This window comes from Engraulis encrasicolus, chromosome 13 (assembly GCF_034702125.1).
Source record: "Engraulis encrasicolus isolate BLACKSEA-1 chromosome 13, IST_EnEncr_1.0, whole genome shotgun sequence".
In the NCBI taxonomy this organism is placed as follows: Eukaryota; Metazoa; Chordata; class Actinopteri; order Clupeiformes; family Engraulidae; genus Engraulis; species Engraulis encrasicolus.
In genome coordinates this window covers 51,855,125-51,871,713 of record NC_085869.1, presented here as the reverse complement: position 1 = coordinate 51,871,713, position 16,589 = coordinate 51,855,125, and the positions used below count along the sequence as shown (strand labels likewise).

The window sequence follows — 16,589 nt, the reverse complement described above, 5'->3', positions numbered from 1 at the left end:
ATATGTTTCCTCCACCATCTCAGCTTGTCAGCTTGGAAAGATGATGTATGGTAGGCCGGACCCGAGCCTGGGTCACCAGGGACATGCAATCCCATTCACAATATGGTGCAGCATCAGTGGGATGAGTCACTTCACCCCCGCTTCACATGTTGTTTTCTACATCCTTCTGCAACGGGGATGTCAAACTCAGGAGTCATTTTCATTTGGCCCGCAAGATCATTGCAAAATGTGTATTTGGTAGAGATGCACCGGATCCTGATTTTTAGGATCCTGCCGGATACCGGATCCATTGCTTAAGATCCTGCCGGATCCGGAACCGGATACCGGATCCTACGAAAGGGTTGAAACACATAGCCAACTCGCACACGTGGGCTCTTTTTATTACGTTGGCGCAAACTATTTTTAAGACTCATTGGCTTACTGCCACACTGCCTTCAACAGTCACTTCCAAAGGGCTTTCACTCCATGCAGCGATTGGGGTTGTGAAAGACTGACTGAAAAGCCTAGGCTATGTAAAAAGAAGAGATGGCCCAGATCCTGATTTTTAGGTAACTGCCGGATACCGGATCCACTGCTTAAGATCCTGCCAGATCCGGATAGTCTGAAAAACCCTATTATCCTGCCGGATCCGGAACCAGATCTTGGATCCTGTACATCTCTAGTATTTGGACAGTTGGCCCATATACACCATTAATGCAAGTGAGCCCAGATCAGTAACTTCTCACACACATATGCAACACAAACTATGTGCAGGGCAGGCACATTTGATCTAACATATATAATGTGAATGAGTGTTTGTGAACTTTGCATTTGAGTATTACGTGTGTGCACGCAAAATTTTAGCCCATAAAAAAAATTGAGTTCAGCCCATGACAGATTTTGATTTATGGCCCACTGTTAAGTTGAGTTTGTCATGCCTGTTCTACAACATTTCAGTTCGGGCACCCACGCAGTGACACAACTGTAACCCCTATTCTAGGACATCAGATGTGTGGTGGGAGTTAGACAAAGCACACAACATGAAAGCCATAAATTAACCGCCATTCTAATCTACTAACTAACAACTAACCTTCACAATCTACCAAGACGTTGGATTTGCTAATTAATATTGACCGAGGCTAAATGCTAGCTAAATGCATATCCACAATCGCAGCAACAAGAAATGTCTAGTACCATAAATCAACATGCCATAGTCACAACTTCTGTCAGGAAATCTTTCGATGACCAACTGGACTGAATAATTGGAGAGGAGTTTAGACAGGCATTAAGGGATGCTCACACAGAGATATGTACAGCTTTTCTTTTGAAATCAATGTGCTTGGCTGCTTTGTTAACCACCCTGGAGTCAGACAACAACCCCCCGAACACACACACACACACACACACACACACACACACACACACACACACACACACACACACACACACACACACACACACACACACACACACACACACACACACACACACACACACACACACACACACTCCCCAACAAGCCAGCAAACAATCAAATAAATTACTGACTAAAATGACAGCTCTGAACATTCGTCCAAATGACAAACAGTCGATATTTGCTGCAACCAGCCAAAAAAAGAAAAAAGAAAAAAAAGAAAGAGCACTGGGATTCCTAGAAGCGTTTCAATGACCACTGAAGTAAACATTCATTATGGGAGATTACATTCACCAGCTGTCAGCAAGTGATGGGTGGCAGTGCCGGACTCGCAGCTCAGCTGGCTTCCTTTTATTCTCCCAAATGGGTCTAAGATCAAGGCTGATAGCTACTGTCTGCATCACACTCTCTTTTTCGTCACCTTTTTTCTCTCTCTCCCTCCCTCCATCTCACGCTTCTATTCCATTGGCTTTCACCATTTTTTTCACCCTTTAGCGGATTTGCAGTGACAGTATGGAGTGTTCTTCTTCATTTCTCAAGGACAACATGGTTACATCATGATCAGCATATAGACATCCTGTGTCATAGGATGACAATGCATCTGAAGCACATACACTTTGTATACAGAGGGACATGGAAAGCCAAAGAGAGAAAAAAGGAGACTATATGCAACACACCAAGTTTCAACCACACAGGATACAGAGAATGAAAAGAAGGAGAAGAATGATGACATTAAGGTGTCATTCAGTTTGAAAAAAAAAAGTTTGATACATTTTTTTCTACTTCACTTCACTTCACTAAACTTTCTACTTAAATACTATTCAAATTCTTTCTAAACTATGATGGGTACCATAACTCTGCACCATGAACCATGAACTGTGCTTGGATGCAGCATGTGAACATTGTGCCCTACGTACATCTCAAGTCAAGTCAAGTCAAGTGTACTTTATTGTCAAAAATCTATGTAACAGGGTTAGCAAAGAAGTTTGAAATTCCGTTTGACCAGTCTGCAATGTGCAACAGCTGTTAATGATGCAATATAATGACAAGACAGCACCCAATATCCAGCAAAATGGATGTATGATGAATAGGTGTGTTTAATCTTTAGAATATGTGCTTGGATTATGTTTTGGTTGACTGTGGCTAACAAAGCAGGCACGCTTGTCATTCTCCCTCAACCCACATCACTAAAGTAAGAGCATGAAATTAGCACAATAAAGGACCTCTCTCCACAATACCCATTGATACCAGAGATCACCACAACATAACAATGACAGACCTGACAGCTTCAAAAAATATGACAAGCCATGCACGTACACTGAAATATGAAGCGCCCAAGTCTTTGTCAATAGTGTTGGCAATAAATAAAGCAATCCTCATCATACGAGGCGGGGGATTCCTCTGTAGCAGTATAAGGGGGCCTTTTGTCGAGACAGCGGAGCGGAGGCATGGGATGCTGAGATCCCGCCTGAGCCAGAGGGTAATTGAAGAGCGGATGGAGACAAAGCAGGAATACCTCCCTTGCTCTCTCTCCTCTGCCCTCCATCACCACAAAAGCAGTCTCATCTAATAACACGCTGACAAACACTAAACATTTCTCCAGTGACTCCCTTCGCCTATTTCGAGTTGTACAGAAGGGAGAGGCATCAATACCTCCTACCCTAGTACAGCTTCTATACGTGCCTAGTTTTGCGCAGACTCTGACACACACACACACACACACACACACACACACACACACACAAACACACACATACACATACACACACACGCAGCACACATACAGTATCTTAAACTCTTTAGATATGGCCCCTGTTATAAATTGCCTGTTGGCAGCATAGCAGTGAACACATGATAAAGTATTATTTAAGGCTCTGCGTAGTGTCATGGCATTGCGTTGCTTTGGGTAGTTGCGTTTTTCGACGACTGGTACAGCATTTCACTGGCAAAACGGTGCATATTGTGAGGCTGGGTTAGATGGTTAGAGGTTTACACAGTAGATACACGTACGACCACCTCATGCCATTTCCATCAGTGAGGAAAAGGCATTCATGGTGTGTAAGGTTACAAAACAGGGGAGCGTTAAAGGGAAAAACAAGGTCCTCAAAAACTCGGGTCTTTCTGAAATCCATATGGTTTCTCGTGTTATCTTGGGGTTTAACCCTGAAAGTCTAGCCTTCCCTGATGTGAGGCATTGCGCAACACCGCGAGAGCTATGGTCTCTGCTCTCCGGCAACTGACGGCAATACTTCGGCCATTTTGATGAAATTTAGATGATGGGATTACTCTTCAAAGAGGGCCAATAAACCCCTTGCTGATTCTATCGCACCAAGAGTCACAAGAAATCCACTAGAAATATGAAGAAGACAAGAAAAAGAGAAGAAGAAAAACAACAGCAGAAACACAGGGGAGAGAGATGCTGGGGAATGATAAGAGAAAATGGTCAACAAAAAAACTCACCTTAACTCCAAATCATGAATCTTCTCTCGTAATGGAGCAACTGCCTACAGAAGACAAGAAAAAAGAGAGACAATGATCGATGGCTCAACTGATAGAACGGTCAATCCATGAAAGTACAACTTTAAAGATGAGAGAAAAGCGGTCTTCACTATGATGATTCAATGTAGGGCATATAAAAAACACACTGAGCCAATGTAAAATTGAAAATTCTCAGGCATGCACACATTTGCACACACATACACACACACACACACACACACACACACACACACACACACACACACACACACACACACACACACACACACACACACACACACACACACACACACACACACTTTGCTCAACATTTGCGGCATGCATGCATGCCAAACATATGCCACACTTCTTTTCTCGACACTGCCTGATGGAATATCTACATTTCTGTGGTAGAATCCTGAGGCAACTTAGGCTTTGCTTGAGCACAATCCCTGGTGCTGAACAAAGGCTTGCACACTCCTTTGGGTTTTTTAAGTTCTTTTTATTTATTTCATTGGCATGATGATGATTTGCGAACCTTTTTTTTTCAAGAAACCTCAGGCAAGACAAATGTCACCACATTCCCTCAGTTTCCGCTTGGATAGCGCGGGTGCGGGCAAATGAGAACGCTCTGGCGTACTTTGAACCATAAGGTCATGAAGATAGCGCAAAAGGCAAGGCCTAATAAGCTTTAGGGGATGCTGATAAGGAGCTGTTTGGGTGTTTGGGTAATGAGGTGATAACTTCCATCAATGATGAGGTTTTCCTTTTCATCCAGCTGTACATGTGTGTTAGCGCGGTTGCGTCTGTTGACATGACCGCGAACGTGCTGTGTTTTACTGCGAGTGTGTGTGTGTCTGTTGACGTGCCCGTTAACGGGTTTTGTTGTGCTGGCGTGCGTATGTGTGTGTGTGTGTGGTGTTTCAACATGTTTTGTTGCATTACAGTGTGCACGTCTTAATGTGTCTTGGCCTGTATGTACATACGTAACTCACGTACAATAGGCGATGACTTTGTTTAGGTCTCCTGAACAATGAGGATGCATTTCAAATTACATTCGTCTCCGAATAAGCTGTGAAACACAACATGTGGTTGTTTATTCCACCTCACAGCTCAGTTTGTGTGTGTGTAAAATTCAAATAAGTAAATCAAACAAAAAACCCATTCCATATTTTTCCCTGCTGTGTCAAAAGTTCGGAGCTGTCGGCACCCCGCCACACGTTATAATAGCTCTGACATGAGAAGAATGGAACACAGTTGTAGCAATTATCTAAAAAATAATATATATACAAAAAACAAAACAACCACGTAACACCCCAACTATACAACAAAAAGAAGAAAGCGCATGCTGTTTTTAATGGAACCCTCGGTTACTGTACCCCCAACTGAGAATCGTAATTAACGGGAGGTGGGTTGGCACTCAGAAACCAAATGTAATTAAATTTGTGCCCCTGGAATGGAGACTACAGAGCGTGTTTGTCATGAGGCAACGGAGAGCTAGCCGAGCATGGGCGATTACATCACAAGGGCGTGGGAGCAGGGCCGTAACCAGACATTTTCAATTGCTGAGGTAAAATACTGTGTGCTGTACTGCATACTGTACATTTAGAATGCTTCAAACACTTCAGTCTTACATTTGTTTTCATTAATCATCACTGCCTTGAGGATAAATGGGAGTGGTGTATATAGACTACATTTATCATTGTTGATCATATATCGGTTTTCATCAATAGATCAATTTTACATTCCTACCAAAGAAAATACAGAGGACATGACCTCTGTGTCCTCGATGGTAGTTACGGCCCTGCGTGGGAGATGAGAGAGGAGGAGCAGAATTGAATTGGAAAGGGAAATGAGAGGGAGTGAGAGGCTGGTGGACTGAGAAAGTGTCCATTGGACAACACAGTGTAAATGAGCGAGAGTGAGTGGGTGAGTGAGTGAGTGAGTGTGAGATACAGAGAGAGAGAGAGAGGTGGGGGTACAAGAAAGAAGAGAGGGAAATGGATGTAGACAGACCGAAAGAGACAAACAGACTGGGGTCAACAGGTGTGCACTCATCGAGATGTTCCACCAACCTCATCAATCTTCTGCTCTATCCGTACTTCTCCTTGCTCCTGTATGGACCTAGAGGCAACAGAAGGGAAGAGAGCAGATGAGAAGAGTAAAGGAGGGGGAAAATATGGAGGGAGCATGACGAGATGTGGACCAGAAGAAGAAGATGAAGAGCGTTAACTGATGATCACAGATGTTCACAGCCACTCTGTCGTACTCCTCGAAAGCCGGTGGCGAAGCCAGCTCTGCTGGCAACTGGGTCAACACACGGCACGTGTTGCCGTGGTTAAGATAGAGCCGTAGCCGTGACGACAAGCTCTACCAGATGCCAGATCATGCCCAAACTCTTCTCTTTCGGTTGTCAAAACCACCAAACCATATCATGACACGCACACACTTAGTGTTGTGATTAACAAAAAAAACATATTTTATATCTACCTTTAACATATACCCTCACAGGCCACTTCATTAGGGATACCTTTCCAACTGTTCATCGGTGCAAATTTCTAATCAGCCAATCACATGGTGGAAACAAAATGCTTGCAGATGGGTCAAGACAATCTGATGCAATTGAAACCGAGCATCAGAATAGGGAAGAAAGGTGATTTAAGTGACTTTGAACATGGCATGGTTGTTGGTGCCACATGGGCTTGTTTGAGTATTTTCAGAAACAGCAGATCTATGGTATTAGTCGAGTAAATCTATGGACAAAACCCACCCAACCTAAAAAAAATTGAAAGGGAAATATAGGGAATATAGGGAATATAGAAAGCATATACAGTATGTGCCTAAAGTATGCGTTCTCACACGCATGCACAGTGATGCATGCCGAAACAAACACACATTTCAGAAATGCCTGTCATCAGCAAAGCTTGTCATCAACTAAAACAATATTTGTTAAACATACAACAAGCAAACGCAAAGAGAGGCAGCTCTAGAGCAGGCAGCATAGCGGCGCCTAAGTGCTCCTACCATAGCTAGCAAAAAAGCAAAAAAAAACAATCAAGCGAGTTGTTTGGAATAGGCTGAGAAGGATAAACAGCATAAAAAACAAGGCAAAAGACAAAAGGTATCTAGTAAAAATCATGCCAAAGAAAATCACTTTGTCATGCTTCTGTCTGAAAAATACATAATGTTTAAGTCCAAGCCAGCTACGTGACTGGAGTTTCAACAAAAACATGTCCTTGTAAAAAATAAGCCAATGGCAACTGGCTGATATTCCATAGGAGATACAAACATGCACACACTGAAATGTGCACAAACGCACACACATACAATAAAATCATACTTTACCTCATATTTGTGTAGGTTCCCCAGACAGCTGAAAGACAGACAACAGAGAGTGTAAGTGTACGTGCGCCTGTACACAACTTCAGTTTGTCTAAGCTGTAATGTGCAGACACAAAGAAGTTTGTATAGGCTGACAGGATTGAGAATTAAAAATGCAAGCTTGGACTATTGCTGGCTTGCTAACATGCAACCTTCAGGAAACCTGTTGGCAATGTCACTTTGTGAAGGGATTTTTTACATTTCCACAAGGATAACCACACAGAAGAGAGGGCAAAATGTGTGGTGTGTGTGTATGTGCGTGTGCATGCATGCGTGTGTGTGTGTCTGTGTCTGTGTGTGTGTGTGTGTGTGTGTGTGTGTGTGTGTGTGTGTGTGTGTGTGTGTGTGTGTGTGTGTGTGTGTGTGTGTGTGTGTGGTAATGATGACAACAATGGTGATATTTGGTTCTCTAAAGCCTACATGATTAAAAGTACAGTACATTCAACATGGATTTAAAAAATAAAGAAGTATTAATGTTAATGTTATAGAAAATAATTGGATATTTAAATTAAAATAGAATCAATTTATATCCATACAGGACCTTCAAAAGGGAAAACTTTTCAATAGTTCTCTTTTTCTATTCCTTAAGCAAGTAGGGTGGTGGCATTTAAAGAGGGCATAACTAATATATTAACTACACAAATATAAACTCATGCATTACAAATGTTATGTTACAATGAAATATGTGCTAAGAGGGGGTGAGAAATTGTTTAATTCATGGTCTCTATGGGATTAAATTAAAAATAAAGTAAGTAAGTACGTACATAAATACATAAAAGTAAAAGTTCCCTTGTCTCACTAAAATGTGTATTGCTTTATTGCTACGTTTGTATATTTTGAGCAAGCCAGGTTAAGAAGACCTAGTGTAAAGGCCAGGTACAGGGCAATTTAAGAATTATCAGTCTTACACCTTTTACTGTTTCTTTGTTGATGAAGCTGAGGCAAGGCTACAGGTTTTCAAAGATATCAAACCGATATGCCATTTCTGGAAATAAGCTCATTTTCCACCTTCCACTGAGTTAATTGATTGAGTTTTACCTTTTTCCCATACTTCCTCTGTGCTCTGAGTTCTGTCAGAGAAGTAATATCAGCAGACTAACTGAACAGCTGGAAGAACCAGAGAAAGGTAGAACTCAATTACTTAGCTCAACGCGAGGTGTAAAATGAGCCAGAAATTGTGTGGTGTCGCTACAAGCATGGCGAAAGAGTGGCGAGTTTTCGGCCCTGTACTTTCAGCGAAAGACTCCACTCCACTCTGTCATGAAAAAGTATGAACATTCCTGGCATTTCAGACCCAATTCCTTTTTGGTTCGGTTCCACAGTGTGATGAGCCCTACACCATGTAGGAGTACTGCACCTAGGCTATGCACAAGAGGACATGGGAATTTCATCAGCCGCAGCAAACTCAAGGACAAAAGCGTAAATAAATCATTCCGATATGTCCTGGAAGAGTTCTGAGACGCGACCTCTGAAGCAACCAACCGGGACCTTATGACTAGTCAATGTGACAGGGGCCAGGCGCCTTATGAGGTGAGCAATACACACACAGTCACGCACGCACGCACGCACGCACGCACACACACACCTTTTTTTTCTTTGTTGACTCCCTGATCACAGGTCTTTCCAAACAAAAATTGCTATGCAGCCTGCTATGTTTTCTAAACCAGCACTCAAGCAGGGGTTCTCTTTTGATCATTGCGCTCTTGCACATTGAATGCACCCACTACATACAGTTATGGTACATATTTTACACTGTGCTGCACCATTCATTGACCCAACACAGGACTTCTGTGCATTCCACAAGATGTGAGGAGTGGCTATATCTTCCCTCCTGAACATCAGTTCATATTCTACCAGTTCTTGTCCTTTCTAGTTGGCAACTATCAGAAACTTTTCTATGCCCCTTCCATTGGGATGCATTCAAATAAGGTGATGTACGGTACATTTACAAAGGCTTTTTAGGGGCCAAGCAGCGAAGCTGGCGAAGGCCCCTATAGTGTTAGCTGGTATTCTTACGATTATTATGTCACCTTTCTTCTCCTTAGCAAGTCTATGGCAGCCCATAGAACCGTAGGTAGGAAAATGCTGTAAATTGGCACTACACATTCTGGGCAGACTCAGCATCACCCACAGCGATTTATAGGTCCCCAGTCCCAACACTCTAGCGCCACCAGCAGGTCAAAGTTGCAGGTACATTTCTGCTTGTAACTTTTGAACCGCTGGGCCAATTTTCAAAAACTTGGTATCCCTGGAATCCTTGGGCCAAGACGAATCCAACGCACCCTATGACGTCATTTTCCGCCTGGATAGTTTTCCCGCCATTTTGAAATTTGTAAAATTCAATAAAAATGCTATTTTTCCCGCAATTTTTGACCAATTCGCCCGAAACTTGGTATATAGTATCTCTGGACTGAGCTACACATGGGGTCTCAAGGAATATTGGACATCTTATATCGTTTTGCCGTGACAGCCAATCAAAATTGTTGTAAAAGTGGTGAAACAGACTTAGGTTGGGATTTTGTACACACATAGTAGTCCATCCCATGACCTACCACAAAAAAAAATCAGAACCCCAGCTCAAACTCTGTAGCGCCACCAGCAGGTCAAAATTTTAGCTACATTTTTGTCTGTAGCTTTTAAACCATATGCACGATGTAAAATATATTATTATCACTAGAATCCTTGGGCCAAGCCGAATTCAACGCACTATATGAAGTTATGTCAACGCAGAAGGGAAATTCCGCCATTTTGAATTTTGTAAAATTCACTGTAAGTCTATGGTAGCCCATAGAACCATACATAGAAAAATGCTGTAAATTGGCACACATATTTGAGGCAGCATCAACATTACCCACAGCGAGTTATAGGTCCCCAGCCCCAATACTCTAGCGCCACCAGCAGGTGAAAGTCACAGGTACATTCCTGCTTGTAACTTTTGAACCGCTGGGCCAATTTTCCGCCTGGATAGTTTTCCCGCCATTTTGAAATTTGTAAAATTCAATAAAAATGCTATTTTTCCCGCAATTTTTGAACATTTCGCCCGAAATTCGGTATATTGTATCTCTGTACTGAGGTTTGTATGGGGTCTCATGGAATATTAGATATCTTTAATTGTTAAGCCGTGACAGCCAATCAAAATTGTCGTAAAAGTGGCAAAACAGGAAGTGAGGTCATATCTCAGCAACCGTTTGTCGAATTAGGCTAGGATTTTTTACACACATAGTAGTCTATCCCATGAAAATTATACCCCCAGCTCAAACTCTGTAGCGCCACCAACAGGTCAAATTTTTAGCTACATTTTTGCCTGTAGCTTTTACACCGTATGCCTAATTTTGAAAATAATACTATCACTAGAATCCTTGGGCCAAGCCGAATCCAACGCACTGTATGACTTCATGTCAACCGGAAGAAAAAAGTCCGCCATTTTGAATTTTGTGAAATTTCATAAAAATGCTACTTGTCCCACAATTTTGGTCAGAATGCCCTACAAAAGGGTACACTTCATCTTGGCACTGATTTGCTTTGGGGTATTCAAAGAATTTTTGATACCTCTTATCGTTTGAGGGTGACAGCCAATCAAAATTGTCATAAAAGTGGTGAAACAGGAAGTGAGGTCATACCTCAGCAATCGTTTGTCAAATTCTGTTAGGATTTTTTGCACACATACTAGTCCATCCCATGACCTCCCACAAAAAAATCCAGACCCCAAGCTCAAACTCTCTAGCGCCACCAACAGGTAACAGGAAGTGAGCTCATATCTCGGCAGCTCTTCAACGGATTCAAACTAAACTTGGTTCATGTGATCACACTCCCCTCCAAGGAATGCACACCAACATTGCCAACATTTTGGGCCAAAGGGGGCGCTGCAGCTCCTTTTGTTGCCGTGGCGACTTTGGCAACTTTACTGCTTGGCCCCGCATTGCTGCTTGCAGCTATATTTTTCATTAAGTTATTCATCTTGTTTTCAAGTAAACATCAAAAGGAGTAGCCACCCAAGTGGCCAAAGAGAAAACCAATGAAAATAACCTGAAGGGCAACATCATGTAGACGTATTTCAAAAGGATTTTGGGGCATTTTTTATGATGTTTTGAAAGACCCGTCCTGAGAATAACAGTTAATGCAATGTGAAGCTTTTCGATTCATCTAGAGAAGTTAAGAAGCAAAAGAGCTTTCAAACAACATCAAATAGGATGAATGTATGGCATCCTGTCCTCATTGCTAAAACTTTTAGTCCATTTCTCCCTTAGTGCTAGAATCATGCAAATTAAGTTTGGGGTGTTCTACCTTGCCACTTAAAAGGCACAATAAGTTGTGTTAAAATATGTGTTGGTCAGGCCCCAAAGGGTCTGATTTCACATGAAATTACCCAATTATTGAAAGTCCTACACCAAATGCCCATGTGCACAATCAGGCAGACCCACAACCAATCAAACCACTGGTTCCAATGACATACTTGTGTCATTGGTGCACAACAGTCCAGAAAAGACAGATCGGGCCAGACAATTTGAATACACCCACGTTTTTGCATTCAACTGCTCACGCAGCATACATTCACCTATTTGATCGATAGTGAGGGCTAACTTAAGATATCAACCAGGGCATTGGCAATACAGGGTTCGTTTGATCAAAGCGACTTCGACCTGGCTAGGGCAAGATAAGAATTGAGCCAGCAACCCTCCTCTCTCTTACGAGAGATACTGCCAGCCCCTTTGGTGGTAGTGGTGGTGGTGACTACTCTCAGAAACACACACACACACACACACACACACACACACACACACACACACACACACACACACACACACACACACACACACACACACAGTCATGAGGTCAGCAAGCTATTGAATTCTTCCATTTTCCTCCGCCTGTGCTTTCCTTCTTCTTTGACCTCCTTCATTTTCTTCCCAGTCAGGTGCCGCGCTCTCTACCGGGTACCCTGATTGTGCATTGTGTGTGTGTGTGTGTTTGTGCGTGTGTGCGTGCGTGTGTTTGTGTGTTTGTGCGTGTGTATGTGTGTGTGTGTTTGTGCACTGTGTGTGTGTGTGTGTTTTCCACTATGCAAATCAGCTTGCTCCCAATCTGTCTCTGCCCTCCACAGGTGGCATGGGGAGGTGTTGCAACAGCAGACTATTTCTGTATCCGAGAAGAAGCCAAGTGTGCAAGCTTGCACCTCGGAGGCAAGGCAACCCCCACTTCATCGTATCTCTGGATTGGCGTGGAGAGGGAGAAGACAGGGAGAGGAGAGGAGAGGAGAGGAGAGGCGAACGGAGAGGAGAGGAGAACGGAGAGGGGAGGAGTGGAGAGGAGAAGACCGGAGAAAGGAGGAGAGGAGAGGAGAGGAGAGGAGAGGAGAGGAGAGGAGAGGAGAGGAGAGGAGAGGAGACGGCTGGATGCCTGTTATGTGCCCCTGCTAGGCGTATGCAGACCAACACACACAGCCAACTACTGTCTGCTTTGCCATCCCCAATTAGCGGTCGTCTCAAGCAGAAACTAGGAAAAAACAAAGGAAAAGAAGGTGTGATCTGCTAAATATTGCAAGCATGCCACAGCCAATTCAAAGATGAGAGGAGTTGCGAACACGCCTCATCCATGTAAGCGTGCCTACTATAGATTGCAGAGTTATGTAAGCCTGCAGGAACCCTAAATGACACGCCATTCTGAAGCAGAAGCTTCAAGACAGGCCAATCTGATCATACCTGGATAAATGTTGCCAAAAGACATGCGATTCTTTCAGCAGAAAGATGGGAAAAACAGAAATACTGTCAATCATCACTGTGACGCCAAAATGCCATTTAGGAAAAAAAAAGAATGAACTAGAAATGCACCCAGAGAGTACAGACCTCTGCCAAGGGGAAGCTCTTTGACAGAAAAATGTACTATGTTACGTCCTAATTTTCTTCTGCCTTGTTTTGGTGGAGTGAGAAACTGAAATGTCAAAATTCGCAATATCCCGCATTGGTGAAGAAGCGTTTACAAATCTGGATCAACACCAAAATGTAATCACTTGTTCCTTTTGTCATTTCCAACAATTTCACCTAAATTTCATCAAAATCCGTTCACAACTTTGTGAATTATCCTGCTGACAAACAGACTGACAGACAAACAAACAAATGCAACCGACAACATAACCTCCTTGGCAGAGGTAATAAGGAACACAAAACGAGATCTGCCTGCCCATCCCATGTTGTTTACCAGCCCGCACAAAGGCTGCATAGGCTGCCCATCTTATCCATGCTCATCTATGGGATTATACACCTCAACACCTAAGACACGTCGGTATCATTAAATCAGACAGCCCTTGACGAATTTCGCATTGTGCAGAACAAAACCGCCCAGGCACGGCAGGAGTTTGGCGATTCGTTGCCGACCATCGACATTCCTTGTACCCAGGGGTGGCTTGGTTGGCTGCCGCCAAGGTCGTTCTCTCAACATGTTCTCATTTTGTGCGCTTAAGGGGGCTTTAGGGACCACCTACAGAATGGGGACGCTCCCAACCCACTACCCACACACACACACGTGCACACACACACATACGTGTGCACACACAAAGACACACACAAAGGCACACACGCACACATACACATGCTCCTGTTATCTCACAGTTACCACCCCCATGCCCACATACACATCTTTTGTTCCCAAGCATCCAACCGTGCCACTCCTCAATGTCGCCCCAGTTCCTCCTCACCTTATCACCTCGTGCAGCTCTGTTGCGAGCCGCATGTCGGACATCATCTCTCTGCTCTCTTGCGTCTCCCGAACTAGACCAGAAGGTCTCGACATCTCAAACTAAGCTGCATTTTAAGTATTAAAGTAGTAAGTAGTACTTTAAGTAGGCTTCAAACTAGGGATGCAATCGATTAATCGACTTTAATCGATAAATGCATTAATCGATTAAAAAACATTAATCGCAATTAATCGAGAATTCAACTGACAAGAGACTCAGGTGAAATGGGCATGTGAAGAGTGTGTGAAGAGGGGTGTGAATAGTGGGAATATTAAAATCACCTGTAGATTAAATAATGATTAATGAATGAATCGATAATGTGCATCCCTACTTCAAACTTGTCTTTAGAACGGGAGAGGTTTAAGGGAGTACTGCTCTTTGCAACCCTACTGGTATAGAGGGTCATGAGGGGAAATGTGTCAACGTTCTGCACATAGACACACACTGAATCGTTCTTGCATCTGTGGGAAGTAAATGTCATCGATGGCTCGAACGAAAGCTGTGATGGATTGGCTTCTACTAATAGTCCATTTGTTAATTAAAGTCAACACTCTCCGTAATTAGGCGTTATCGACACTTGGCACTTGCTGGGGCTACATGCGGGAGGATTATCTGCAGCCACTGGGGACCTGAATGGCACTGGCCTTAGGCCACATCTTCCCAAATTGGAATAACAACCTGAGCCTTGTGAGTCTATGCACATCTGGAAAATTCCTCTTGGCCTATAGGCAAGTTGCCCATAACTTACACCAAAGACAATACAGAAAGAGGTGCTGGAGCAGAATGCAAAATATCTTTGCTTATTGTACATTGGACATCAGATCCCTGTACATTTCGTAACTAGCAGTTTTGTCACATCTATTGCTCACATGGAAATGCATGCACTGTGGTGCAGTGTATGTTTTTTTCATAAACATTACTTCTCTGGCCAGGGTCTTTGAGATATTTGGATAATCAACATGATTCAGGCGCTGTCAAAGAAAACAGTCACCCACAGACGTTCATTGATCTCAAAGCCATCTCAATCTTTGATGTGTGTGTGTGTGTGTGTGTGTGTGTGTGTGTGTGTGTGTGTGTGTGTGTGTGTGTGTGTGTGTGTGTGTGTGTGTGTGTGTGTGTGTGTGTGTGTGTGTGAGGCGAAAAGGACAGCCTACAATTTGTTGCCAAACAAGCCTCGGCAGCTTGATTAGATTCCTGCAAAGGCTCTCAGATGATTTTCCCTCTGACTGCAGGTGTTAGCATGATTGATTCTCAGTGAGCCGCAGAGACTAAGCATCCCATATGTGTTAATCCTTGCCGTGCTCGGTGGATGTCTGGTACCAGCATCCAGCAGCGCACGCTCTCTTCTCGCAGACTCTCGCTCTCTCCACTCCACTCTGCTCCTCTCCATCTCACTCGTTCTGTCACTCTCCTTCTGTTACTCTCATTCTATCTCCATCTTTCACCCTTCCTCTGCCTTTCTTTCGTTTTCTTCCACTTTAAATCTTACCGTCTCTCGTTCCATCTCTGTCACCGTGCCCTTCGTTCTTTTTCTTTCATTCTAATATATCATCCTGCCTCTTCCATGGAATTCAGCCACACTGAAACATGCAAGACAATGGCTGTAATATATGATATTTCTTCCACCATCATGATGATTTGTCACGTACCTTTTTTTGAGAACCCCACTTCATGCTGAGATAACAAAAAGAAACCAGACTGGCACAAAATCCTCACCCGAAGACTGCACAGGTGCAGCTATGAAATAGGAAATGGCCCTGCTTACATGAGTGCTTTCAAAGAAAATAGACACTGTAGGATGTCGCAACAGGTGTGCAAATGTGACAAAGAAAATAAGTCAAAGTCAAAAACTGTTGTAACCATTATTAGTGAAAGTGAAAGCCCATTGGGAAACGCCAACTCCCATTGTCATTGTGACACAGCTCCACAGCACACAAGTGAACACTGCACACTGCACACGACGAAATTGCATTTTATGCCTCACCCGTGCAAGGGGGCAGCCCTCAGTGGCGACCCATGGGGAGCAGTGCGGTGGGACGGTACCATGCTCAGGGTACCTCAGTCATGGAGGAGGATGGGGGAGAGCACTGGTTGATTACTCCCCCCACCAACCTGGCGGATCGGGAGTCGAACCGGCAACCTCTGGGATGCAAGTCTGACGCCCTAACCGCTCACCCATGACTGCCCATAGTGATGACTGGTGTAGAGTTTTGTGAAGAATCGGACAAGCTTGTCAACAAATGTGCAATTGATTCACTGTGGCTCATCACATACACAATGCCTGCTTAAGACAGCCTTTGCCAGGCTGGCAATTTTTCGTCTAATCCAGAAAGACGTTCATTTTCCACAACATTCTACTACTACAGCATGGCACTCGTCTAAGCCTTGTTTTGGCCACTGTGATGGATACAAATTCTCGATGACAACAGGGATTTGTGATAGGCTTTCGTGGTCTGTTTCTTCCCAACTGAAAATCAAAAACTGAATCTGACAAGAAACAAACCAACAAAGTTAATGCCTATTAGAGATGCACGATATCGGTCCACTAAAATATTGGCCGATACAGGCTTTTTTAATATCGGTCCGATATAATTATTATTCAGTATT

At 43.4% G+C, this 16,589-nt stretch overlaps 1 protein-coding gene across 3 annotated transcripts in view; it reads right to left on the bottom strand.

Moving 5' to 3' along the window:
• uxs1 (UDP-glucuronate decarboxylase 1) overlaps window positions 1–16,589 on the bottom strand; it is a 106,697-nt gene that overhangs the window by 74,120 nt on the left and 15,988 nt on the right. For all 3 annotated transcript variants that reach the window (XM_063214223.1, XM_063214221.1, XM_063214222.1), the window contains exons 2-4: window positions 7,217–7,244; window positions 5,947–5,995; window positions 3,854–3,897 (exon numbers count right to left, since the gene is read on the bottom strand). In XM_063214223.1, coding sequence (XP_063070293.1) covers window positions 3,854–3,897; window positions 5,947–5,995; window positions 7,217–7,221 — 98 coding nt within the window. In that variant the 5' untranslated portion in view covers window positions 7,222–7,244. The remainder of the gene's footprint in view (window positions 1–3,853; window positions 3,898–5,946; window positions 5,996–7,216; window positions 7,245–16,589) is intronic.